We start from the raw sequence: 23,736 nt of genomic DNA on the forward strand, positions 1-23,736 counted from the left end.
GCTTTTCTATTAATTATTGAGAAGGGTATGAATAATTTTGGACATGCCACTTTTTGTTCAAATGTGTATAAAAGCAGAGAAATATTTTTTCCCACAATGATGCCTCTTGTACATCATCGTGTTATCTCCTGGGAGATGCCTGTGTCATTTCCAGGCAAAAATATAATTTCTGGTTAAATAAAAGTAAATTTAAGTCAAACTTTGACAGGGGTATGAATACTTTCGGGCATGACTGTAGATGCTGGTGTTTTCAGGGTGCTCCCGTGTCCGTGTTACCTTCTGGCTCTCTCCTTTTAATTATGCTGTGATAATCAGACCTGCCGGAGTCATCAGACATACCCTGATGCTGATGCTCAACATTCTCTGCCCTCCATAAAATTCCTCTAACTTTTCTCTTTTTCCTTCTTCGAGTAAATGGCCACCCAGCCCGACCTGCTGGAAAATTGCCCGCTGAGGTCCCCTCTACCTGCGTCTAACCAGCTGCCACCTACCAGTCCGGCCAGCGGGTCCCCCCCAACCCGCCACCACCCATGGCTCACCCGCCTGCCGCTGCTGCCTGTTTGGTGGCCGTGCTAAAACCTAGATGGACTCGTGTCTGTCTAACACTGTTAATATCACCACTATTAACGGTCTGTTGTATCTGCTTTGGTCATTTTTATCATTAATGTTTAAATAGTCTGACCAGAGGAGGATGGGTCCCCCTTGTGAGTCTTGGTTCCTCCCAAGGTTTCTTCCTCCAGCTCTGAGGGAGTTTTTCCTTGCCACTGTCGCCGTTGGCTTGCTCACGGGGGTCTTTGATCCTTCATGTTATTTCTTCTTTCTTCTCTGTCTTTGTCCTTTATTAAGTACTAATTATGTAAAGCTGCTTTGTGACAACAGTTGTAAAAAGTGCTATACAAATAAATCTGACTTGACTTGACTTTTAGTGTCAGTGATGGCGAGCAGCACAGCGGTGGTAATGAGGCTGGGCAAGCTAGCGCTAACTAGCCGTAGCTAACTGAACCAGTCTCACATCCACTGGTTCACTTCCAACTGATATCCATTCCAACCCAGAGAAAAGCTGTGTTTACTCACAACCAGCTGTGCCCAACGCCAACCAGGCAGACAGATGCCCCCAATGGCAGTTTTCTGCTAACGCCGCTGGCGAATGTGCTCCACAGGGCGGTCGGTAGAGCAGCAGAGGGAGGGTTGAACAGGGTCCTAGTGCCGGACGCGTTCTGTTTTGGATTAGCGAGTTCTTGGCCGCGTCCCTATCAGCGCTCTCCGCCTGCGCAGGTACTCTACAGCTCTCACCAAGTGTGCACTTGAGTTCTTGAGCACTTAGTGATCGAGATGGTGAGAAACTGAACAAACACCTGAGTGTCCTCCTGTACACTTATATTTACAGGCTCTGTCATAAACAACCATCTCCTCATTTAAATAAACTCCCATTCTCAAACCTTTTCTCAGGTAAGATCTTTTTTTTTTCAAAAATAATAAATGTGCCTTTTTCAGACAGTTTAACAGACTTGCTTCACTACACAAACAACCACGAGGGTCTTCAGGGGTCTGTTAGTGCTGAAATTGAATCTCTGGGTTTTCTTGCTGTGTTCTAACAGAACAGCTTTCTGTATGTTGATCACTCCAGACTGAACTTTGAGGAGATTTTTAAATAATAATTATATTAATAAACAACATTTATTTCACTTGTTTAAAGAATATGAACACCCAATCTCACCAGACCAGTTCAGAAAGATTATCAGATGAACGTCGTCTGATTAAAACACATTTCATTTAGAAAATGGAAAGGTGTCTCATGGAGGAGATCAGATTTCTATCAAATAGATTTCCTTCATGTTTTTATTGAGAAGATTGAAGCAGAAAGAAAGAAGGAATGTCATTCACTCTTATTTGGTTTAAACTGATTATTATTTATTCATCCATTTTTAATCCTGCATTTCTTTGCGTCATCAGTTTCAATTCCATATATTAATCATTTGTAACCTAATCATTTTTATCTTATTCCTTATAATTAAACTGTAGTATCTTTTTCTAGCTATTTGAGCTTTACTTTACTTTAGTTTAATTTAATTAAGTTTAATTTAGTTTAGGTTTTTATTTGGGGGGGGGTGTAGTTGTAAGAAGCTGCTGGGTGATGGTCTTCTGCTGGAGGGGAACTGAACAGACTCCGTTGCGTCTCAACTGTGCAGGTTAAGGTACGACTGAACTGGAAGAGACAAACGTAAAAGAGATTAGAGGCTTTTTTCTAATCTCCCTAAAACACCACCTCTAAACTCAACCACTACTTCACTACAATTCCCACAATTCCCTGGGACATACCTTCTAGTTTCTGCAGCTTTCTCCTTTCTTCCACGTTTTCCTGGAGCTTCTCCATCAGCTCCAAGAACTCCAGGAGGGTTTCCCTCGGCCAGATCATGCGCTGAACTTCCTGCTCATCAATGCCCTGCATTTTTTCAGTCACAAACGCATCCCAGTTTACTTCCTCTCTCGCACACTCAGAGCTACAGAAAGAGGAAACGGGAACAAATTAGAACCTCAAACCAATACAGAGCAAGTCTGAGTAGCATGTAGGAGATAACAAGGTGCCTCAAACACTTGTTAAGATTAAAGGCTGTTAACGTGAGGCATACAGACCAACTGTGGGGTCATCTGTGGAAAAGTATGGCATGGGCTGACCACTCACCTGTTCAGTTCCCCTTGCTTCTGCTTTATCTGTTGGACCTCTTTGGTGAGCTCCTTCCTCGTGTGTTCAAAGCTGCTCACTGTGGACAAACAGCACATTGTGGAGCGTGATTTTTCATCAAATGTAAAAAACTACTGGAACTCCTCTGCTGCTGCTCTGTGGTCTATGCACTTCAGTACTTCAGTGTTTTCAGCAGTTTACAGTGTTTCCTAGCACTACTTACCCACATCAGCCATCAACACCATCTTCACCAGGAACCCAGCCAATACCACCCAGAGGACGATGAAGATGTTCACTGCAGTGCTGTGCAGGTCTGGAACCCTCCAGGTGTCTTTTAGAAGGTCGTGCCAGTTGTCTCCAGTGAACAGGATAAACAGGGTGCAGACGGAATTGCTGAGGTCTCTGTATCAAAAGTGAGGAGTGTTAGTTATCAGCAGACCTGTCAGACTACGTTGTAGCAAAAGCCTCAGAATTAAAGAAAGACTCTAGAATAGATTGAGGCAGAGAGAGAGAGAGAGAGAGAGAGAGAGAGAAAGGGCGATCAGTGACTGTTTCCTAAAGAGGTCATTCAGCAGTGGGGTTGTACGATACTGAATGCAGTCAGGATCTTAGAAAGGATTCAGAAATCAGGGAAAAATGAACTCACTTGAAACTGTCCTTGTAATTCAGGTTTTCTGTGTCTGACTGAGTGTACTCTTCAAACAGGACGATTCCCACCAGAGCGAACACGTATCCCAACACAGCGAGGAGCAGGAATGTGGCAGTCGTACCCTGCAGAGAGAAGCCATCGCTCTCAGTACTTCTAATAACAGGATGTTTTACCAAGTCAACTGTGTTTGTGTTTTACTCCAAACCTTTAAACTTTTGACGATGATGAGCAGAGTGAGACGCAACGGTCTGATCCTAATGACCATCTTCAGTGTGCGGAGGACTCGGAATTGCCGGAGAATCACCAGAAAACCAGCAGTTTGTGTTTCCGTAAAGGCATTGATGACCTCAGGAAGGACGGACTACCAGAACAAGACATACAGAACAGTGAGATACAGCACACTGCTACATGACACGGCAAACTGACCTGTACTAATGGTTCTTTCACACACACACACACACACACACACACACAGCTTCATGGTTCTCACCAAGATAGTGACAGTGAAGTCAAAGATGTCCCAGGGGCTTTTCCAAAACTGCCGGAAATTGTCCAACCATTTGAGGAGCATCTCCAGGAGGAAAATGACCAGTATGCACCAGTCCAGCGCAGTAAGAACCAGCTTGGCTCTCTGCATGCTTGGGGCAGTACTATCAGAAAGCTCTGAAAAATAAAAGAATGGAGCAGGTTACTCTCAGGTCTCAGACTGAAAGAGACACACAGTTGTTTTCCATATATTTGCACTGATATGGAAGCAAAGTGTTCATTTCTGAACCACATTTCCCACAATCCTCATGTGTTATGTAATCTTGACCTCACCTGCCTGGACCACCAGCACAACCACGTTCAGGAGGATCAGAAGCACCATCACATTCTGGAACAAGGTACCTAGACACACTGGTTAAGGACAAGGCACTTTCATTTCATGGAAGCCATTCATGGCTTTCCCAGTGAAGAAGCATGGCTCCAACAGAACATTCAACATGGCAGGTTACACTCCTGCTGAGGTTTAGTAGAAGCACAGGTATGAGAGGATACTTCCTAGGATCCTCTGAGCTGTGTCCCTGGGCAGGAATTTAGCCATGTAGCTCTTCATCCCTCCCCTCTGCTCTTCTTCACACAGTGATGAGGTCATGGTCCTGTCTTGATTGAAACTCACAGCAGTCTGGAACTCCTGGTGCTTTGCAAGATCCACGCTACCTCTGTAAAACAGTTAGTTAGTAGAACAAACAGAAGGACTACTTACCTGACTCTCCGTATAGTCCTTCTGAAGTTGACTGCATCCAAACCACACTTCCTTTATGACAGCAAGTGTGTCTCCTTGGTCTCCTAATACCGCGTCTGAAATTCAGTGCAGCTCACTCTGCTTTATACTGACCAGCTGATGATGTCATAATGCCACCCCTCCCTCCCCTGTCTACCACTGTGATGTCATCAGTGCAGACATTCCACACTCACTCAAATGTGGAATATGGAGATCTGATAGAGGACCAGGGGGTGGGGCCAAAGGGTGGAGTACCTGTCCATCATTTCCTACTGCAGCCACTCTCCTTAACAGTTCTTCCAAAAGAAAACAAAAAAAAACAAAAATCACAAAATGAACAAAAACAACCATCATTTTAGATCAATCATTCTTGATTTGTGCTTCATGGCAATAAATAGCATGATGAAGTTACTGCAAACAGAGCAGATTTACATTATTACTTTATTATTTCATCAGAAGAGAGAACAGTCTGAAAGAGAAATAAAAAACACCTATTGATCTGCATTTACAAAATGAATAATCCAACAACCATCTAGTGTTTCATATTTATTCAGAAATCTGGGGGATATGTCAAAGTTCAGTCAGATTTTATACCAATTTTTAAAACAGGATATCTGAAGCTTTTAGAACAGTCATAATAATAATAATTCACGAACGATGCTACAGACAATCCAGACAAACATGACTTATTATTGTCAGGCCCTCGTTATCGCGCCGACCCCAAGCCTTCGTCCACAGGCCCGTATAAGGACTTCCTGTTTGTTTGTGTTCGTTTGAGTTGTTTCCTGTTCGTTCGTTGTTGATGTGTTTCACCTGGGACTGGGAGCACTTAAGGAGCGTTACCCCCTTTGTTCACTGCCGTGAATTGACTCTCAGACGCTCAGAGATTCCTCAAGCGTTACCGGCGTGTTCAGGTCAGCTCAAGATTGCGGTCCACGTTCGGGAGAAGGTCTTCACCCTACTCTAGAGGCAAGCGAGGTTCGTTCGCTTCTGACTCAGGTTCCAAGGCGACCCACGTTCAAGGCAGTACGCTGCAAAGTCAGGTTAGGTTGGCCTTGCCTTTTGGGCTAGCCGCTGGTTCCCCGGCCTCCCCCTATCAGGTGGGCAAACCGGATACGTTTTCTGGCGATCCAGAGCTTTGGGAGGGGTTCTTGTTTCAGTGCTCGATTTACCTCCGTAATCAACCAGCCGGCACTGACCAGGCTAAGATCGCCTTTCTAATCTCCCGTCTAAAGCTCTGGATTGGGCCACTGCCGCTTGGGAGGAGCTTAGCGAAAAGCCCTTCTCGGAGTATCTTGAACATTTCAAGGCGGTGTTCCGACACCCCCGAGATAGGATCACGCAGGGCGACCTCCTGCTGCAGATGGAGCAGGGCAACCAATCGGCAGCTTGCTATGCGCTGGAGTTTCTCACCCTAGCCGCATGTAGTGGGTGGAACCAGGCCGCTATGGTGGCCCTGTTCCGCAACGAATTGAGCCCCCATCCGCCCCTCCCGCCTTCGTTCCTGTCTCAGAGGCCCTGGCCGCCTCCGTTCCTGTCCAGGCCAGCGCCAGCAGCGCCCACCGCATCTGCTCCAGTGCCAGCGGCACCCCATATAGAGGCTACCTGGGGTACCGACCACCCGCTTGCCCCCTGGAAGGCCGCGGTGGTCTCATGGAGGCACCAACAGGGGGCCCCATTAACTCCCTGTTAATGCTCTTGTTCTCAGATGCTGGAGAAGCAGGTGTTCACAAACAACTGGACACATGTGAAATGTGTTTGACTGAAAAATGCCTGATTCCTAAAGGGTCTCTTCTCTTTTAGTCTCAGTGATGGCGAGCAGCACAGCGGTGGTAATGAGGCTGGGCAAGCTAGCGCTAACTAGCCGTAGCTAACTGAACCAGTCTCACATCCACTGGTTCACTTCCAACTGATATCCATTCCAACCCAGAGAAAAGCTGTGTTTACTCACAACCAGCTGTGCCCAACGCCAACCAGGCAGACAGATGCCCCCAATGGCAGTTTTCTGCTAACGCCGCTGGCGAATGTGCTCCACAGGGCGGTCGGTAGAGCAGCAGAGGGAGGGTTGAACAGGGTCCTAGTGCCGGACGCGTTCTGTTTTGGATTAGCGAGTTCTTGGCCGCGTCCCTATCAGCGCTCTCCACCTGCGCAGGTACTCTACAGCTCTCACCAAGTGTGCACTTGAGTTCTTGAGCACTTAGTGATCGAGATGGTGAGAAACTGAATAAACACCTGAGTGTCCTCCTGAACACTTATATTTACAGGCTCTGTCATAAACAACCATCTCCTCATTTAAATAAACTCCCATTCTCAAACCTTTTCTCAGGTACAATCTTTTTTTTTTCAAAAATAATAAATGTGCCTTTTTCAGACAGTTTAACAGACTCTCTTCACTACACAAACAACCACGAGGGTCTTCAGGGGTCTGTTAGTGCTGAAATTGAATCTCTGGGTTTTCTTGCTGTGTTCTAACAGAACAGCTTTCTGTATGTTGATCACTCCAGACTGAATTTTGAGGAGATTTTTAAATAATAATTATATTAATAAACAACATTTATTTCACTGGTTTAAAGAATATGAACACCCAATCTCACCAGACCAGTTCAGAAAGATTATCAGATGAACGTCGTCTGATTAAAACACATTTCATTTAGAAAATGGAAAGGTGTCTCATGGAGGAGATCAGATTTCTATCAAATAGATTTCCTTCATGTTTTTATTGAGAAGATTGAAGCAGAAAGAAAGAAGGAATGTCATTCACTCTTATTTGGTTTAAACTGATTATTATTTATTCATCCATTTTTAATCCTGTATTTCTTTGCCTCATCAGTTTCAATTCCATATATTAACCATTTGTAACCTAATCATTTTTATCTTATTCCTTATTATTAAACTGTAGTATCTTTTTCTAGCTATTTGAGCTTTACTTTACTTTAGTTTAATTTAATTAAGTTTAGTTTAGTTTTGTTTAGGTTTTTATTTGGGGGGGGGGTGTAGTTGTAAGAAGCTGCTGGGTGATGGTCTTCTTCTGCTGGAGGGGAACTGAACAGACTCCGTTGCGTCTCAGCTGTGCAGGTTAAGGTACGACTGAACTGGAAGAGACAAACGTAAAAGAGATTAGAGGCTTTTTTCTAATCTCCCTAAAACACCACCTCTAAACTCAACCACTACTTCACTACAATTCCCACAATTCCCTGGGACATACCTTCTAGTTTCTGCAGCTTTCTCCTTTCTTCCACGTTTTCCTGGAGCTTCTCCATCAGCTCCAAGAACTCCAGGAGGGTTTCCCTCGGCCAGATCATGCGCTGAACTTCCTGCTCATCAATGCCCTGCATTTTTTCAGTCACAAACGCATCCCAGTTTACTTCCTCTCTCGCACACTCAGAGCTACAGAAAGAGGAAACGGGAACAAATTAGAACCTCAAACCAATACAGAGCAAGTCTGAGTAGCATGTAGGAGATAACAAGGTGCCTCAAACACTTGTTAAGATTAAAGGCTGTTAACGTGAGGCATACAGACCAACTGTGGGGTCATCTGTGGAAAAGTATGGCATGGGCTGACCACTCACCTGTTCAGTTCCCCTTGCTTCTGCTTTATCTGTTGGACCTCTTTGGTAAGCTCCTTCCTCGTGTGTTCAAAGCTGCTCACTGTGGACAAACAGCACATTGTGGAGCGTGATTTTTCATCAAATGTAAAAAACTACTGGAACTCCTCTGCTGCTGCTCTGTGGTCTATGCACTTCAGTACTTCAGTGTTTTAAGCAGTTTACAGTGTTTCCTAGCACTACTTACCCACATCAGCCATCAACACCATCTTCACCAGGAACCCAGCCAATACCACCCAGAGGACGATGAAGATGTTCACTGCAGTGCTGTGCAGGTCTGGAACCCTCCAGGTGTCTTTTAGAAGGTCGTGCCAGTTGTCTCCAGTGAACAGGATAAACAGGGTGCAGACGGAATTGCTGAGGTCTCTGTATCAAAAGTGAGGAGTGTTAGTTATCAGCAGACCTGTCAGACTACGTTGTAGCAAAAGCCTCAGAATTAAAGAAAGACTCTAGAATAGATTGAGGCAGAGAGAGAGAGAGAGAGAGAGAGAGAGAGAGAGAGAGAGAGAGAGAGAGAGAAAGGGCGATCAGTGACTGTTTCCTAAAGAGGTCATTCAGTAGTGGGGTTGTACGATACTGAATGCAGTCAGGATCTTAGAAAGGATTCAGAAATCAGGGAAAAATGAACTCACTTGAAACTGTCCTTGTAATTCAGGTTTTCTGTGTCTGACTGAGTGTACTCTTCAAACAGGGCGATGCCCACCAGAGCGAACACGTATCCCAACACAGCGAGGAGCAGGAATGTGGCAGTCGTACCCTGCAGAGAGAAGCCATCGCTCTCAGTACTTCTAATAACAGGATGTTTTACCAAGTCAACTGTGTTTGTGTTTTACTCCAAACCTTTAAACTTTTGACGATGATGAGCAGAGTGAGACGCAACGGTCTGATCCTAATGACCATCTTCAGTGTGCGGAGGACTCGGAATTGCCGGAGAATCACCAGAAAACCAGCAGTTTGTGTTTCCGTAAAGGCATTGATGACCTCAGGAAGGACGGACTACCAGAACAAGACATACAGAACAGTGAGATACAGCACACTGCTACATGACATGGCAAACTGACCTGTACTAATGGTTCTTTCACACACACACACATACACACACACAGCTTCATGGTTCTCACCAAGATAGTGACAGTGAAGTCAAAGATGTCCCAGGGGCTTTTCCAAAACTGCCGGAAATTGTCCAACCATTTGAGGAGCATCTCCAGGAGGAAAATGACCAGTATGCACCAGTCCAGCGCAGTAAGAACCAGCTTGGCTCTCTGCATGCTTGGGGCAGTACTATCAGAAAGCTCTGAAAAATAAAAGAATGGAGCAGGTTACTCTCAGGTCTCAGACTGAAAGAGCCACACAGTTGTTTTCCATATATTTGCACTGAAATGAAAGCAAAGTGTTCATTTCTGAACCACATTTCCCACAATCCTCATGTGTTATGTAATCTTGACCTCACCTGCCTGGACCACCAGCACAACCACGTTCAGGAGGATCAGAAGCACCATCACATTCTGGAACAAGGTACCTAGACACACTGGTTAAGGACAAGGCACTTTCATTTCATGGAAGCCATTCATGGCTTTCCCAGTGAAGAAGCATGGCTCCAACAGAACATTCAACATGGCAGGTTACACTCCTGCTGAGGTTTAGTAGAAGCACAGATATGAGAGGATACTTCCTAGGATCCTCTGAGCTGTGTCCCTGGGCAGGAATTTAGCCATGTAGCTCTTCATCCCTCCCCTCTGCTCTTCTTCACACATTGACGAGGTCATGGTCCTGTCTTGATTGAAGCTCACAGCAGTCTGGAACTCCTGGTGCTTTGCAAGATCCACGCTACCTCTGTAAAACAGTTAGTTAGTAGAACAAACAGAAGGACTACTTACCTGACTCTCCGTATAGTCCTTCTGAAGTTGATTGCATCCAAACCACACTTCCTTTATGACAGCAAGTGTGTCTCCTTGGTCTCCTAATACCGCATCTGAAATTCAGTGCAGCTCACTCTGCTTTATACTGACCAGCTGATGATGTCATAATGCCACCCCTCCCTCCCCTGTCTACCACTGTGATGTCATCAGTGCAGACATTCCACACTCACTCAAATATGGAATATGGAGATCTGATAGAGGACCAGGGGGTGGGGCCAAAGGGTGGAGTACCTGTCCATCATTTCCTACTGCAGCCACTCTCCTTAACAGTTCTTCTAAAAGAAAACAAAAAACCCCACAAAATCACAAAATGAACAAAAACAACCATAATTTTAGATCAATCATTCTTGATTTGTGCTTCATGGCAAAAAATAGCATGATGAAGTTACTGCAAACAGAGCAGATTTACATTATTACTTTATTATTTCATCAGAAGAGAGAACAGTCTGAAATAGAAATAAAAAACACCTATTGATCTGCATTTACAAAATGAATAATCCAACAACCATCTAGTGTTTCATATTTATTCAGAAATCTGGGGGATATGTCAAAGTTCAGTCAGAGGATTTTATACCAATTTTTAAAACAGGATATCTGAAGCTTTTAGAACAGTCATAATAATAATAATTCATGAACGATGCTACAGACAATCCAGACAAACATGACTTATTATTGTCAGGCCCTCGTTATCGCGCCCACCCCAAGCCTTCGTCCACAGGCCTGTATAAGGACTTCCTGTTTGTTTTCTGTTCGTTTGAGTTGTTTCCTGTTCGTTCGTTGTTGATGTGTTTCACCTGGGACTGGGAGCACTTAAGGAGCGTTACCCCCTTTGTTCACTGCCGTGAATTGACTCTCAGACGCTCAGAGATTCCTCAAGCGTTACCGGCGTGTTCAGGTCAGCTCAAGATTGCGGTCCACATTCGGGAGAAGGTCTTCACCCTACTCTAGAGGCAAGCGAGGTTCGTTCACTTCTGACTCAGGTTCCAAGGCGACCCACGTTCAAGGCAGTACGCTGCAAAGTCAGGTTAGGTCGGCCTTGCCTTTTGGGCTAGCCGCTGGTTCCCCGGCCTCCCCCCTTTAGTACACAGAGCACAGCTCTGTCCTTAGCTTTGTATCTCCCCTTTAGTTCTCCCCCTAGTTTCACTCTCGTTCAGCTCCCTGCTCCTCCCAGTCCTGGGTTTGTTTTGTTGGCTGTCTTGTTTGTCACGTTTTGGTTCTGTTCATGGTTTTGCCCACCTTGCTACACTTCACGTTTCTTGTCCCTTTGTTTAGTGTTTGGTTTTGTTAATAAACCGTCTTGCTTTGAACTCCAACTCTGTGAGTGTTCATCATTTCAGGTCTGGCCTCACACGCCATGACAGAATTCACGGCTGAATATCTTTGAACAGTGGGAATGGAAGTCTTGAATCAGGCTGTTCGCACCCAAGGACAGTTCTTGGGGCAACAGCAACTCACTCTGCAGAGTGTGTCTGAGACTGCTTGTCACCTGGCGCAGCAACAGGCTGACCAATGGCAGGAAGTCACCCAACTAGTGGATGACATTTAGGGAAACTGTTGCAAGCTTCGTTGGAGCCCACTAGTTCTCCCGGCCCAGTCACCATGTCTTATAGTCCGTATCAGGTGGGCAAACCGGATACGTTTTCTGGCGATCCAGAGCTTTGGGAGGGGTTCTTGTTTCAGTGCTCGATTTACCTCCGTAATCAACCAGCCGGCACTGACCAGGCTAAGATCGCCTTTCTAATCTCCCGTCTAAAGCTCTGGATTGGGCCACTGCCGCTTGGGAGGAGCTTAGCGAAAAGCCCTTCTCGGAGTACCTTGAACATTTCAAGGCGGTGTTCCGACACCCCCGAGATAGGATCACGCAGGGCGACCTCCTGCTGCAGATGGAGCAGGGCAACCGATCGGCAGCTTGCTATGCGCTGGAGTTTCTCACCCTAGCCGCGCGTAGTGGGTGGAACCAGGCCGCTATGGTGGCCCTGTTCCGCAACGGATCGAGCCCCCGTCTGCAGCGGGAGTTGGCGTGCCGAGGCGAGTCCCTCGAGCTAGATGAGCTCTTCGCACTCGCTATTCGGCTCGGCCATCTCCTAGGTCGCCCTACCTCCACCCGGTCCCGTGGTGCTGGGGGTCCAGTCGCAGGTACTAGGGGGCCCGCCCCACCCGCCCCTCCCACCTCTGTTCCTGTCTCATAGGCCCTGGCAGCCTCCGTTCCTGTCAAGGCCAGCGCCAGCAGCGCCCATCGCATCTGCTCCAGTGCCAGCGGCGCCTGCCGCATCTGCTTCAGTGCCAGCAACACCCCATATCGAGGGTACCTGGGGTACCGACCACCCGCTTGCCCCCTGGAAGGCCGCGGTGGTCTCATGGAGGCACCAACAGGGGGCCCCGTTAACTCCCTGTTAATGCTCTTGTTCTCAGATGCTGGAGAAGCAGGTCTTCACAAACAACTGGACACATGTGAAATGTGTTTGACTGAAAAATGCCTGATTCCTAAAGGGTCTCTTCTCTTTTAGCCTCAGTGATGGCGAGCAGCACAGCGGTGGTAATGAGGCTGGGCAAGCTAGCGCTAACTAGCCGTAGCTAACCGAACCAATCACACACCCGCTGGTTCACTTCCAACTGATATCCATTCCAACCCAGAGAAAAGCTGTGTTTACTCACAACCAGCTGTGCCCAACGCCAACCAGGCAGACAGATGCCCCCAATGGCAGTTTTCTGCTAACGCCGCTGGCGAATGTGCTCCACAGGGCGGTCGGTAGAGCAGCAGAGGGAGGGTTGAACAGGGTCCTAGTGCCGGACGCGTTCTGTTTTGGTTTAGCGGGTTCTTGGCCGCGTCCCTATCAGCGCTCTCCGCCTGCGCAGGTACTCTACAGCTCCCACCAAGTGTACACTTGAGTTCTTGAGCACTTAGTGATCGAGATGGTGAGAGACTGAACAAACACCTGAGTGTCCTCCTGAACACTTATATTTACAGGCTCTGTCATAAACAACCATCTCCTCATTTAAATAAACTTAAATAAACTCAAAACTTTTCTCAGGTAAAATCTTTTTTTTATTTTTTTTTTTCAAAAATAATAAATGTGCCGTTTTCAGACAGTTTAACAGACTCGCTTCACTACACAAACAACCACGAGGGTCTTCAGGGGTCTGTTAGTGCTGAAATTGAATCTCTGGGTTTTCTTGCTGTGTTCTAACAGAACAGCTTTCTGTATGTTGATCACTCCAGACTGAACTTTGAGGAGATTTTTAAATAATAATTATATTAATAAACAACATTTATTTCACTGGTTTAAAGAATATGAACACCCAATCTCACCAGACCAGTTCAGAAAGATTATCAGATGAACGTCGTCTGATTAAAACACATTTCATTTAGAAAATGGAAAGGTGTCTCATGGAGGAGATCAGATTTCTATCAAATAGATTTCCTTCATGTTTTTATTGAGAAGATTGAAGCAGAAAGAAAGAAGGAATGTCATTCACTCTTATTTGGTTTAAACTGATTATTATTTATTCATCCATTTTTAATCCTGCATTTCTTTGCCTCATCAGTTTCAATTCCATATATTAATCATTTGTAACCTAATCATTTTTATCTTATTCCTTATAATTAAACTGTAGTATCTTTTTCTAGCTATTTGAGCTTTACTTTACTTTAGTTTAATTTAATTAAGTTTAGTTTAGTTTAGTTTAGGTTTTTATTTTATTTGGGGGGGGGGGTGTAGTTGTAAGAAGCTGCTGGGTGATGGTCTTCTGCTGGAGGGGAACTGAACAGACTCCGTTGCGTCTCAGCTGTGCAGGTTAAGGTACGACTGAACTGGAAGAGACAAACGTAAAAGAGATTAGAGGCTTTTTTCTAATCTCCCTAAAACACCACCTCTAAACTCAACCACTACTTCACTACAATTCCCACAATTCCCTGGGACATACCTTCTAGTTTCTGCAGCTTTCTCCTTTCTTCCACGTTTTCCTGGAGCTTCTCCATCAGCTCCAAGAACTCCAGGAGGGTTTCCCTCGGCCAGATCATGCGCTGAACTTCCTGCTCATCAATGCCCTGCATTTTTTCAGTCACAAACGCATCCCAGTTTACTTCCTCTCTCGCACACTCAGAGCTACAGAAAGAGGAAACGGGAACAAATTAGAACCTCAAACCAATACAGAGCAAGTCTGAGTAGCATGTAGGAGATAACAAGGTGCCTCAAACACTTGTTAAGATTAATGGCTGTTAACGTGAGGCATACAGACCAACTGTGGGGTCATCTGTGGAAAAGTATGGCATGGGCTGACCACTCACCTGTTCAGTTCCCCTTGCTTCTGCTTTATCTGTTGGACCTCTTTGGTGAGCTCCTTCCTCGTGTGTTCAAAGCTGCTCACTGTGGACAAACAGCACATTGTGGAGCGTGATTTTTCATCAAATGTAAAAAACTACTGGAACTCCTCTGCTGCTGCTCTGTGGTCTATGCACTTCAGTACTTCAGTGTTTTCAGCAGTTTACAGTGTTTCCTAGCACTACTTACCCACATCAGCCATCAACACCATCTTCACCAGGAACCCAGCCAATACCACCCAGAGGACGATGAAGATGTTCACTGCAGTGCTGTGCAGGTCTGGAACCCTCCAGGTGTCTTTTAGAAGGTCGTGCCAGTTGTCTCCAGTGAACAGGATAAACAGGGTGCAGACGGAATTGCTGAGGTCTCTGTATCAAAAGTGAGGAGTGTTAGTTATCAGCAGACCTGTCAGACTACGTTGTAGCAAAAGCCTCAGAATTAAAGAAAGACTCTAGAATAGATTGAGGCAGAGAGAGAGAGAGAGAGAGAGAGAGAGAGAGAAAGGGCGATCAGTGACTGTTTCCTAAAGAGGTCATTCAGTAGTGGGGTTGTACGATACTGAATGCAGTCAGGATCTTAGAAAGGATTCAGAAATCAGGGAAAAATGAACTCACTTGAAACTGTCCTTGTAATTCAGGTTTTCTGTGTCTGACTGAGTGTACTCTTTAAACAGGACGATTCCCACCAGAGCGAACACGTATCCCAACACAGCGAGGAGCAGGAATGTGGCAGTCGTACCCTGCAGAGAGAAGCCATCGCTCTCAGTACTTCTAATAACAGGATGTTTTACCAAGTCAACTGTGTTTGTGTTTTACTCCAAACCTTTAAACTTTTGACGATGATGAGCAGAGTGAGACGCAACGGTCTGATTCTAATGACCATCTTCAGTGTGCGGAGGACTCGGAATTGCCGGAGAATCACCAGAAAACCAGCAGTTTGTGTTTCCGTAAAGGCATTGATGACCTCAGGAAGGACGGACTACCAGAACAAGACATACAGAACAGTGAGATACAGCACACTGCTACATGACACGGCAAACTGACCTGTACTAATGGTTCTTTCACACACACACACACACACAGCTTCATGGTTCTCACCAAGATAGTGACAGTGAAGTCAAAGATGTCCCAGGGGCTTTTCCAAAACTGCCGGAAATTGTCCAACCATTTGAGGAGCATCTCCAGGAGGAAAATGACCAGTATGCACCAGTCCAGCGCAGTAAGAACCAGCTTGGCTCTCTGCATGCTTGGGGCAGTACTATCAGAAAGCTCTAAAAAATAAAAGAATGGAGCAGGTTACTCTCAGGTCTCAGACTGAAAGAGCCACACAGTTGTTTTCCATATATTTGCACTGATATAGAAGCAAAGTGTTCATTTCTGAACCACATTTCCCACAATCCTCATGTGTTATGTAATCTTGACCTCACCTGCCTGGACCACCAGCACAACCACGTTCAGGAGGATCAGAAGCACCATCACATTCTGGAACAAGGTACCTAGACACACTGGTTAAGGACAAGGCACTTTCATGGAAGCCATTCATGGCTTTCCCAGTGAAGAAGCATGGCTCCAACAGAACATTCAACATGGCAGGTTACACTCCTGCTGAGGTTTAGTAGAAGCACAGATATGAGAGGATACTTCCTAGGATCCTCTGAGCTGTGTCCCTGGGCAGGAATTTAGCCATGTAGCTCTTCATCCCTCCCCTCTGCTCTTCTTCACACAGTGACGAGGTCATGGTCCTGTCTTGATTGAAGCTCACAGCAGTCTGGAACTCCTGGTGCTTTGCAAGATCCACGCTACCTCTGTAAAACAGTTAGTTAGTAGAACAAGCGAAGGACTACTTACCTGACTCTCCGTATAGTCCTTCTGAAGTTGACTGCATCCAAACCACACTTCCTTTATGACAGCAAGTGTGTCTCCTTGGTCTCCTAATACCGCGTCTGAAATTCAGTGCAGCTCACTCTGCTTTATACTGACCAGCTGATGATGTCATAATGCCACCCCTCCCTCCCCTGTCTACCACTGTGATGTCATCAGTGCAGACATTCCACACTCACTCAACTGTGGAATATGGAGATCTGATAGAGGACCAGGGGGTGGGGCAAAAGGGTGGAGTACCTGTCCATCATTTCCTACTGCAGCCACTCTCCTTAACAGTTCTTCCAAAAGAAAACAAAAAAAAACAAAAATCACAAAATGAACAAAAACAACCATCATTTTAGATCAATCATTCTTGATTTGTGCTTCATGGCAATAAATAGCATGATGAAGTTACTGCAAACAGAGCAGATTTACATTATTACTTTATTATTTCATCAGAAGAGAGAACAGTCTGAAAGAGAAAGAAAAAACACCTATTGATCTGCATTTACAAAATGAATAATCCAACAACCATCTAGTGTTTCATATTTATTCAGAAATCTGGGGGATATGTCAAAGTTCAGTCAGATTTTATACCAATTTTTAAAACAGGATATCTGAAGCTTTTAGAACAGTCATAATAATAATAATTCACGAACGATGCTACAGACAATCCAGACAAACATGACTTATTATTGTCAGGCCCTCGTTATCGCGCCCACCCCAAGCCTTCGTCCACAGGCCCGTAGAAGGACTTCCTGTTTGTTTCTGTTCGTTTGAGTTGTTTCCTGTTCATTCGTTGTTGATGTGTTTCATCTGGGACTGGGAGCACTTAAGGAGCGTTACCCCCTTTGTTCACTGCCGTGAATTGACTCTCAGACGCTCAGAGATTCCTCAAGCGTTACCGGCGTGTTCAGGTCAGCTCAAGATTGCGGTCCACGTTCGGGAGAAGGTCTTCACCCTACTCTAGAGGCAAGCGAGGTTCGTTCGCTTCTGACTCAGGTTCCAAGGCGACCCACGTTCAAGGCAGTACGCTGCAAAGTCAGGTTAGGTTGGCCTTGCCTTTTGGGCTAGCCGCTGGTTCCCCGGCCTCCCCCTATCAGGTGGGCAAACCGGATACGTTTTCTGGCGATCCAGAGCTTTGGGAGGGGTTCTTGTTTCAGTGCTCGATTTACCTCCGTAATCAACCAGCCGGCGCTGACGAGGCTAAGATCGCCTTTCTAATCTCCCGTCTAAAGCTCTGGATTGGGCCACTGCCACTTGGGAGGAGCTTAGCGAAAAGCCCTTCTCGGAGTATCTTGAACATTTCAAGGCGGTGTTCCGACACCCCCGAGATAGGATCACGCAGGGCGACCTCCTGCTGCAGATGGAGCAGGGCAACCAATCGGCAGCTTGCTATGCGCTGGAGTTTCTCACCCTAGCCGCATGTAGTGGGTGGAACCAGGCCGCTATGGTGGCCCTGTTCCGCAATGAATTGAGCCCCCACCCGCCCCTCCCGCCTTCGTTCCTGTCTCAGAGGCCCTGGCCGCCTCCGTTCCTGTCCAGGCCAGCGCCAGCAGCGCCCACCGCATCTGCTCCAGTGCCAGCGGCACCCCATATAGAGGCTACCTGGGGTACCGACCACCCGCTTGCCCCCTGGAAGGCCGCGGTGGTCTCATGGAGGCACCAACAGGGGGCCCCATTAACTCCCTGTTAATGCTCTTGTTCTCAGATGCTGGAGAAGCAGGTGTTCACAAACAACTGGACACATGTGAAATGTGTTTGACTGAAAAATGCCTGATTCCTAAAGGGTCTCTTCTCTTTTAGTCTCAGTGATGGCGAGCAGCACAGCGGTGGTAATGAGGCTGGGCAAGCTAGCGCTAACTAGCCGTAGCTAACTGAACCAGTCTCACATCCACTGGTTCACTTCCAACTGATATCCATTCCAACCCAGAGAAAAGCTGTGTTTACTCACAACCAGCTGTGCCCAACGCCAACCAGGCAGACAGATGCCCCCAATGGCAGTTTTCTGCTAACGCCGCTGGCGAATGTGCTCCACAGGGCGGTCGGTAGAGCAGCAGAGGGAGGGTTGAACAGGGTCCTAGTGCCGGACGCGTTCTGTTTTGGTTTAGCGAGTTCTTGGCCGCGTCCCTATCAGCGCTCTCCGCCTGCGCAGGTACTCTACAGCTCTCACCAAGTGTGCACTTGAGTTCTTGAGCACTTAGTGATCGAGATGGTGAGAAACTGAACAAACACCTGAGTGTCCTCCTGAACACTTATATTTACAGGCTCTGTCATAAACAACCATCTCCTCATTTAAATAAACTCCCATTCTCAAACCTTTTCTCAGGTACAATCTTTTTTTTTCAAAAATAATAAATGTGCCTTTTTCAGACAGTTTAACAGACTCTCTTCACTACACAAACAACCACGAGGGTCTTCAGGGGTCTGTTAGTGCTGAAATTGAATCTCTGGGTTTTCTTGCTGTGTTCTAACAGAACAGCTTTCTGTATGTTGATCACTCCAGACTGAACTTTGAGGAGATTTTTAAATAATAATTATATTAATAAACAACATTTATTTCACTGGTTTAAAGAATATGAACACCCAATCTCACCAGACCAGTTCAGAAAGATTATCAGATGAACGTCGTCTGATTAAAACACATTTCATTTAGAAAATGGAAAGGTGTCTCATGGAGGAGATCAGATTTCTATCAAATAGATTTCCTTCATGTTTTTATTGAGAAGATTGAAGCAGAAAGAAAGAAGGAATGTCATTCACTCTTATTTGGTTTAAACTGATTATTATTTATTCATCCATTTTTAATCCTGCATTTCTTTGCCTCATCAGTTTCAATTCCATATATTAATCATTTGTAACCTAATCATTTTTATCTTATTCCTTATTATTAAACTGTAGTATCTTTTTCTAGCTATTTGAGCTTTACTTTACTTTAGTTTAATTTAATTAAGTTTAGTTTAGTTTTGTTTAGGTTTTTATTTGGGGGGGGGGGGGGGTGTAGTTGTAAGAAGCTGCTGGGTGATGGTCTTCTTCTGCTGGTGGGGAACTGAACAGACTCCGTTGCGTCTCAGCTGTGCAGGTTAAGGTACGACTGAACTGGAAGAGACAAACGTAAAAGAGATTAGAGGCTTTTTTCTAATCTCCCTAAAACACCACCTCTAAACTCAACCACTACTTCACTACAATTCCCACAATTCCCTGGGACATACCTTCTAGTTTCTGCAGCTTTCTCCTTTCTTCCACGTTTTCCTGGAGCTTCTCCATCAGCTCCAAGAACTCCAGGAGGGTTTCCCTCGGCCAGATCATGCGCTGAACTTCCTGCTCATCAATGCCCTGCATTTTTTCAGTCACAAACGCATCCCAGTTTACTTCCTCTCTCGCACACTCAGAGCTACAGAAAGAGGAAACGGGAACAAATTAGAACCTCAAACCAATACAGAGCAAGTCTGAGTAGCATGTAGGAGATAACAAGGTGCCTCAAACACTTGTTAAGATTAAAGGCTGTTAACGTGAGGCATACAGACCAACTGTGGGGTCATCTGTGGAAAAGTATGGCATGGGCTGACCACTCACCTGTTCAGTTCCCCTTGCTTCTGCTTTATCTGTTGGACCTCTTTGGTGAGCTCCTTCCTCGTGTGTTCAAAGCTGCTCACTGTGGACAAACAGCACATTGTGGAGCGTGATTTTTCATCAAATGTAAAAAACTACTGGAACTCCTCTGCTGCTGCTCTGTGGTCTATGCACTTCAGTACTTCAGTGTTTTCAGCAGTTTACAGTGTTTCCTAGCACTACTTACCCACATCAGCCATCAACACCATCTTCACCATGAACCCAGCCAATACCACCCAGAGGACGATGAAGATGTTCACTGCAGTGCTGTTCAGGTCTGGAACCCTCCAGGTGTCTTTTAGAAGGTCGTGCCAGTTGTCTCCAGTGAACAGGATAAACAGGGTGCAGACGGAATTGCTGAGGTCTCTGTATCAAAAGTGAGGAGTGTTAGTTATCAGCAGACCTGTCAGACTACGTTGTAGCAAAAGCCTCAGAATTAAAGAAAGACTCTAGAATAGATTGAGGCAGAGAGAGAGAGAGAGAGAGAGAGAGAGAGAGAAAGGGCGATCAGTGACTGTTTCCTAAAGAGGTCATTCAGCAGTGGGGTTGTACGATACTGAATGCAGTCAGGATCTTAGAAAGGATTCAGAAATCAGGGAAAAATGAACTCACTTGAAACTGTCCTTGTAATTCAGGTTTTCTGTGTCTGACTGAGTGTACTCTTCAAACAGGACGATGCCCACCAGAGCGAACACGTATCCCAACACAGCGAGGAGCAGGAATGTGGCAGTCGTACCCTGCAGAGAGAAGCCATCGCTATCAGTACTTCTAATAACAGGATGTTTTACCAAGTCAACTGTGTTTGTGTTTTACTCCAAACCTTTAAACTTTTGACGATGATGAGCAGAGTGAGACGCAACGGTCTGATCCTAATGACCATCTTCAGTGTGCGGAGGACTCGGAATTGCCGGAGAATCACCAGAAAACCAGCAGTTTGTGTTTCCGTAAAGGCATTGATGACCTCAGGAAGGACGGACTACCAGAACAAGACATACAGAACAGTGAGATACAGCACACTGCTACATGACACGGCAAACTGACCTGTACTAATGGTTCTTTCACACACACACACATACATACACACACACAGCTTCATGGTTCTCACCAAGATAGTGACAGTGAAGTCAAAGATGTCCCAGGGGCTTTTCCAAAACTGCCGGAAATTGTCCAACCATTTGAGGAGCATCTCCAGGAGGAAAATGACCAGTATGCACCAGTCCAGCGCAGTAAGAACCAGCTTGGCTCTCTGCATGCTTGGGGCAGTACTATCAGAAAGCTCTGAAAAATAAAAGAATGGAGCAGGTTACTCTCAGGTCTCAGACTGAAAGAGCCACACAGTTGTTTTCCATATATTTGCACTGATATGGAAGCAAAGTGTTCATTTCTGAACCACATTTCCCACAATCCTCATTTGTTATGTAATCTTGACCTCACCTGCCTGGACCACCAGCACAACCACGTTCAGAAGGATCAGAAGCACCATCACATTCTGGAACAAGGTACCTAGACACACTGGTTAAGGACAAGGCACTTTCATTTCATGGAAGCCATTTATGGCTTTCCCAGTGAAGAAGCATGGCTCCAACAGAACATTCAACATGGCAGGTTACACTCCTGCTGAGGTTTAGTAGAAGCACAGATATGAGAGGATACTTCCTAGGATCCTCTGAGCTGTGTCCCTGGGCAGGAATTTAGCCATGTAGCTCTTCATCCCTCCCCTCTGCTCTTCTTCACACAGTGACGAGGTCATGGTCCTGTCTTGATTGAAACTCACAGCAGTCTGGAACTCCTGGTGCTTTGCAAGATCCACGCAACCTCTGTAAAACAGTTAGTTAGTGGAAAAAACAGAAGGACTACTTACCTGACTCTCCGTATAGTCCTTCTGAAGTTGATTGCATCCAAACCACACTTCCTTTATGACAGCAAGTGTGTCTCCTTGGTCTCCTAATACCGCATCTGAAATTCAGTGCAGCTCACTCTGCTTTATACTGACCAGCTGATGATGTCATAATGCCACCCCTCCCTCCCCTGTCTACCACTGTGATGTCATCAGTGCAGACATTCCACACTCACTCAAATATGGAATATGGAGATCTGATAGAGGACCAGGGGGTGGGGCCAAAGGGTGGAGTACCTGTCCATCATTTCCTACTGCAGCCACTCTTCTTAACAGTTCATCTGAAAGAAAACAAAAAAACCCACAAAATCACAAAATGAACAAAAACAACCATCATTTTAGATCAATCATTCTTGATTTGTGCTTCATGGCAATAAATAGCATGATGAAGTTACTGCAAACAGAGCAGATTTTCATTATTACTTTATTATTTCATCAGAAGAGAGAACAGTCTGAAATAGAAATAAAAAACACCTATTGATCTGCATTTACAAAATGAATAATCCAACAACCATCTAGTGTTTCATATTTATTCAGAAATCTGGGGGATATGTCAAAGTTTAGTCAGAGGATTTTATACAAATTTTTAAAACAGGATATCTGAAGTTTTAGAACAGTCATAATAATAATAATTCACAAACGATGCTACAGACAATCCAGACAAACATGACTTATTATTGTCAGGCCCTCGTTATCGCGCCCACCCCAAGCCTTCGTCCACAGGCCCGTAGAAGGACTTCCTGTTTGTTTTCTGTTCGTTTGAGTTGTTTCCTGTTCGTTCGTTGTTGATGTGTTTCATCTGGGACTGGGAGCACTTAAGGAGCGGTACCCCCTTTGTTCACTGCCGTGAATTGACTCTCAGACGCTCAGAGATTCCTCAAGCGTTACCGGCGTGTTCAGGTCAGCTCAAGATTGCGGTCCACGTTCGGGAGAAGGTCTTCACCCTACTCTAGAGGCAAGCGAGGTTCGTTCGCTTCTGACTCAGGTTCCAAGGCGACCCACGTTCAAGGCAGTACGCTGCAAAGTCAGGTTAGGTCAGCCTTGCCTTTTGGGCTAGCCGCTGGTTCCCCGGACTCCCCCCTTTTGTACACAGAGCACAGCTCTGTCCTTAGCTTTGTATCTCCCCTTTAGTTCTCCCCCTAGTTTCACTCTCGTTCAGCTCCCTGCTCCTCCCAGTCCTGGGTTTGTTTTGTTGGCTGTCTTGTTTGTCACGTTTGGTTCTGTTCATGGTTTTGCCCACCTTGCTACACTTCACGTTTCTTGTCCCTTTGTTTGGTGTTTGGTTTTGTTAATAAACCGTCTTGCTTTGAACTCCAACTCTGTGAGTGTTCATCATTTCAGGTCTGGCCTCACACGCCATGACAGAATTCACGGCTGAATATCTTTGAACAGTGGGAATGGAAGTCTTGAATCAGGCTGTTCGCACCCAAGGACAGTTCTTGGGGCAACAGCAACTCCCTCTGCAGAGTGTGTCTGAGACTGCTTGTCACCTGGTGCAACAACAGGCTGACCAACGGTAGCAAGTCACCCAACTAGTGGAAGACATTCAGGGGCTCACGAAACTGTTGCAAGCTTCGTTGGAGCCCACTAGTTCTCCCGGCCCAGTCACCATGTCTTATAGTCCGTATCAGGTGGGCAAACCGGATACGTTTTCTGGCGATCCAGAGCTTTGGGAGGGGTTCTTGTTTCAGTGCTCGATTTACCTCCGTAATCAACCAGCCGGCGCTGACCAGTTTGCTGGAGGACATTCCAGAGTTGGACCAAAAGTTAGTTCCCCCGATAGAAAACAGGATTTCACACACTTTTCCATGTGTACTGTTACAAAGTTGTGGTATGAAGGCACTCTTCTAGATGCTGCATAAACAATCCTCTAATTATTAAACAGTTATGTTCCTTTTTTAAGATATGTTGAATAAATTGCTT

At 45.7% G+C, this 23,736-nt stretch overlaps 4 protein-coding genes across 10 annotated transcripts; all 4 read right to left on the reverse strand.

Moving 5' to 3' along the window:
* Positions 1-1,502: 1,502 nt before the first annotated feature.
* On the reverse strand, positions 1,503-4,857 carry LOC140562215 (cation channel sperm-associated protein 2-like). The gene is made up of 10 exons (XM_072687674.1): positions 4,791-4,857; positions 4,371-4,534; positions 4,152-4,220; positions 3,823-3,995; positions 3,538-3,693; positions 3,330-3,454; positions 2,907-3,085; positions 2,684-2,762; positions 2,320-2,501; positions 1,503-2,206 (listed from the first exon to the last, which is right to left on the reverse strand). The coding sequence occupies exons 2-10, from the start codon at positions 4,465-4,467 to the stop codon at positions 2,178-2,180; spliced, it is 1,089 nt and encodes a 362-aa protein (XP_072543775.1). The 5' UTR covers positions 4,468-4,534; positions 4,791-4,857; the 3' UTR covers positions 1,503-2,177.
* Positions 4,858-7,359: 2,502 nt separating this feature from the next.
* On the reverse strand, positions 7,360-12,902 carry LOC140562152 (cation channel sperm-associated protein 2-like). Of its 4 annotated transcripts, none has more exons than XM_072687602.1 (11): positions 12,776-12,902; positions 10,352-10,392; positions 9,871-10,173; positions 9,652-9,720; positions 9,323-9,495; positions 9,042-9,197; positions 8,834-8,958; positions 8,389-8,567; positions 8,166-8,244; positions 7,802-7,983; positions 7,360-7,688 (listed from the first exon to the last, which is right to left on the reverse strand). In XM_072687602.1, exons 3-11 carry the CDS (start codon positions 9,965-9,967, stop codon positions 7,660-7,662), a joined length of 1,089 nt encoding a protein of 362 aa, XP_072543703.1. In that variant the 5' UTR covers positions 9,968-10,173; positions 10,352-10,392; positions 12,776-12,902; the 3' UTR covers positions 7,360-7,659. The 4 variants fall into 4 exon arrangements, with proteins under 4 accessions (XP_072543703.1, XP_072543686.1, XP_072543694.1 ...); XM_072687585.1 differs by having other exon boundaries at positions 10,291-10,392; XM_072687593.1 differs by having other exon boundaries at positions 10,352-10,395.
* A 697-nt stretch (positions 12,903-13,599) lies between these two features.
* On the reverse strand, positions 13,600-18,369 carry LOC140562172 (cation channel sperm-associated protein 2-like). Of its 3 annotated transcripts, none has more exons than XM_072687630.1 (11): positions 18,259-18,369; positions 16,563-16,603; positions 16,083-16,384; positions 15,869-15,937; positions 15,540-15,712; positions 15,265-15,420; positions 15,057-15,181; positions 14,632-14,810; positions 14,409-14,487; positions 14,045-14,226; positions 13,600-13,931 (listed from the first exon to the last, which is right to left on the reverse strand). In XM_072687630.1, the coding sequence occupies exons 3-11, from the start codon at positions 16,177-16,179 to the stop codon at positions 13,903-13,905; spliced, it is 1,089 nt and encodes a 362-aa protein (XP_072543731.1). In that variant the 5' UTR covers positions 16,180-16,384; positions 16,563-16,603; positions 18,259-18,369; the 3' UTR covers positions 13,600-13,902. The 3 variants fall into 3 exon arrangements, with proteins under 3 accessions (XP_072543731.1, XP_072543716.1, XP_072543723.1); XM_072687615.1 differs by having other exon boundaries at positions 16,502-16,603; XM_072687622.1 differs by having other exon boundaries at positions 16,083-16,603.
* A 922-nt stretch (positions 18,370-19,291) lies between these two features.
* LOC140562200 (cation channel sperm-associated protein 2-like) lies at positions 19,292-23,203 on the reverse strand. 2 transcript variants are annotated; one of them, XM_072687654.1, is made up of 11 exons: positions 22,518-23,203; positions 21,990-22,094; positions 21,570-21,872; positions 21,351-21,419; positions 21,022-21,194; positions 20,737-20,892; positions 20,529-20,653; positions 20,104-20,282; positions 19,881-19,959; positions 19,517-19,698; positions 19,292-19,403 (listed from the first exon to the last, which is right to left on the reverse strand). In XM_072687654.1, exons 3-11 carry the CDS (start codon positions 21,664-21,666, stop codon positions 19,375-19,377), a joined length of 1,089 nt encoding a protein of 362 aa, XP_072543755.1. In that variant the 5' UTR covers positions 21,667-21,872; positions 21,990-22,094; positions 22,518-23,203; the 3' UTR covers positions 19,292-19,374. The 2 variants fall into 2 exon arrangements, with proteins under 2 accessions (XP_072543755.1, XP_072543763.1); XM_072687662.1 differs by lacking the exon at positions 22,518-23,203 and having other exon boundaries at positions 22,051-22,094.
* Positions 23,204-23,736: the final 533 nt, after the last annotated feature.

This window comes from Salminus brasiliensis, chromosome 1, assembly GCF_030463535.1.
Source record: "Salminus brasiliensis chromosome 1, fSalBra1.hap2, whole genome shotgun sequence".
Taxonomy (NCBI): domain Eukaryota; kingdom Metazoa; phylum Chordata; class Actinopteri; order Characiformes; family Bryconidae; genus Salminus; species Salminus brasiliensis.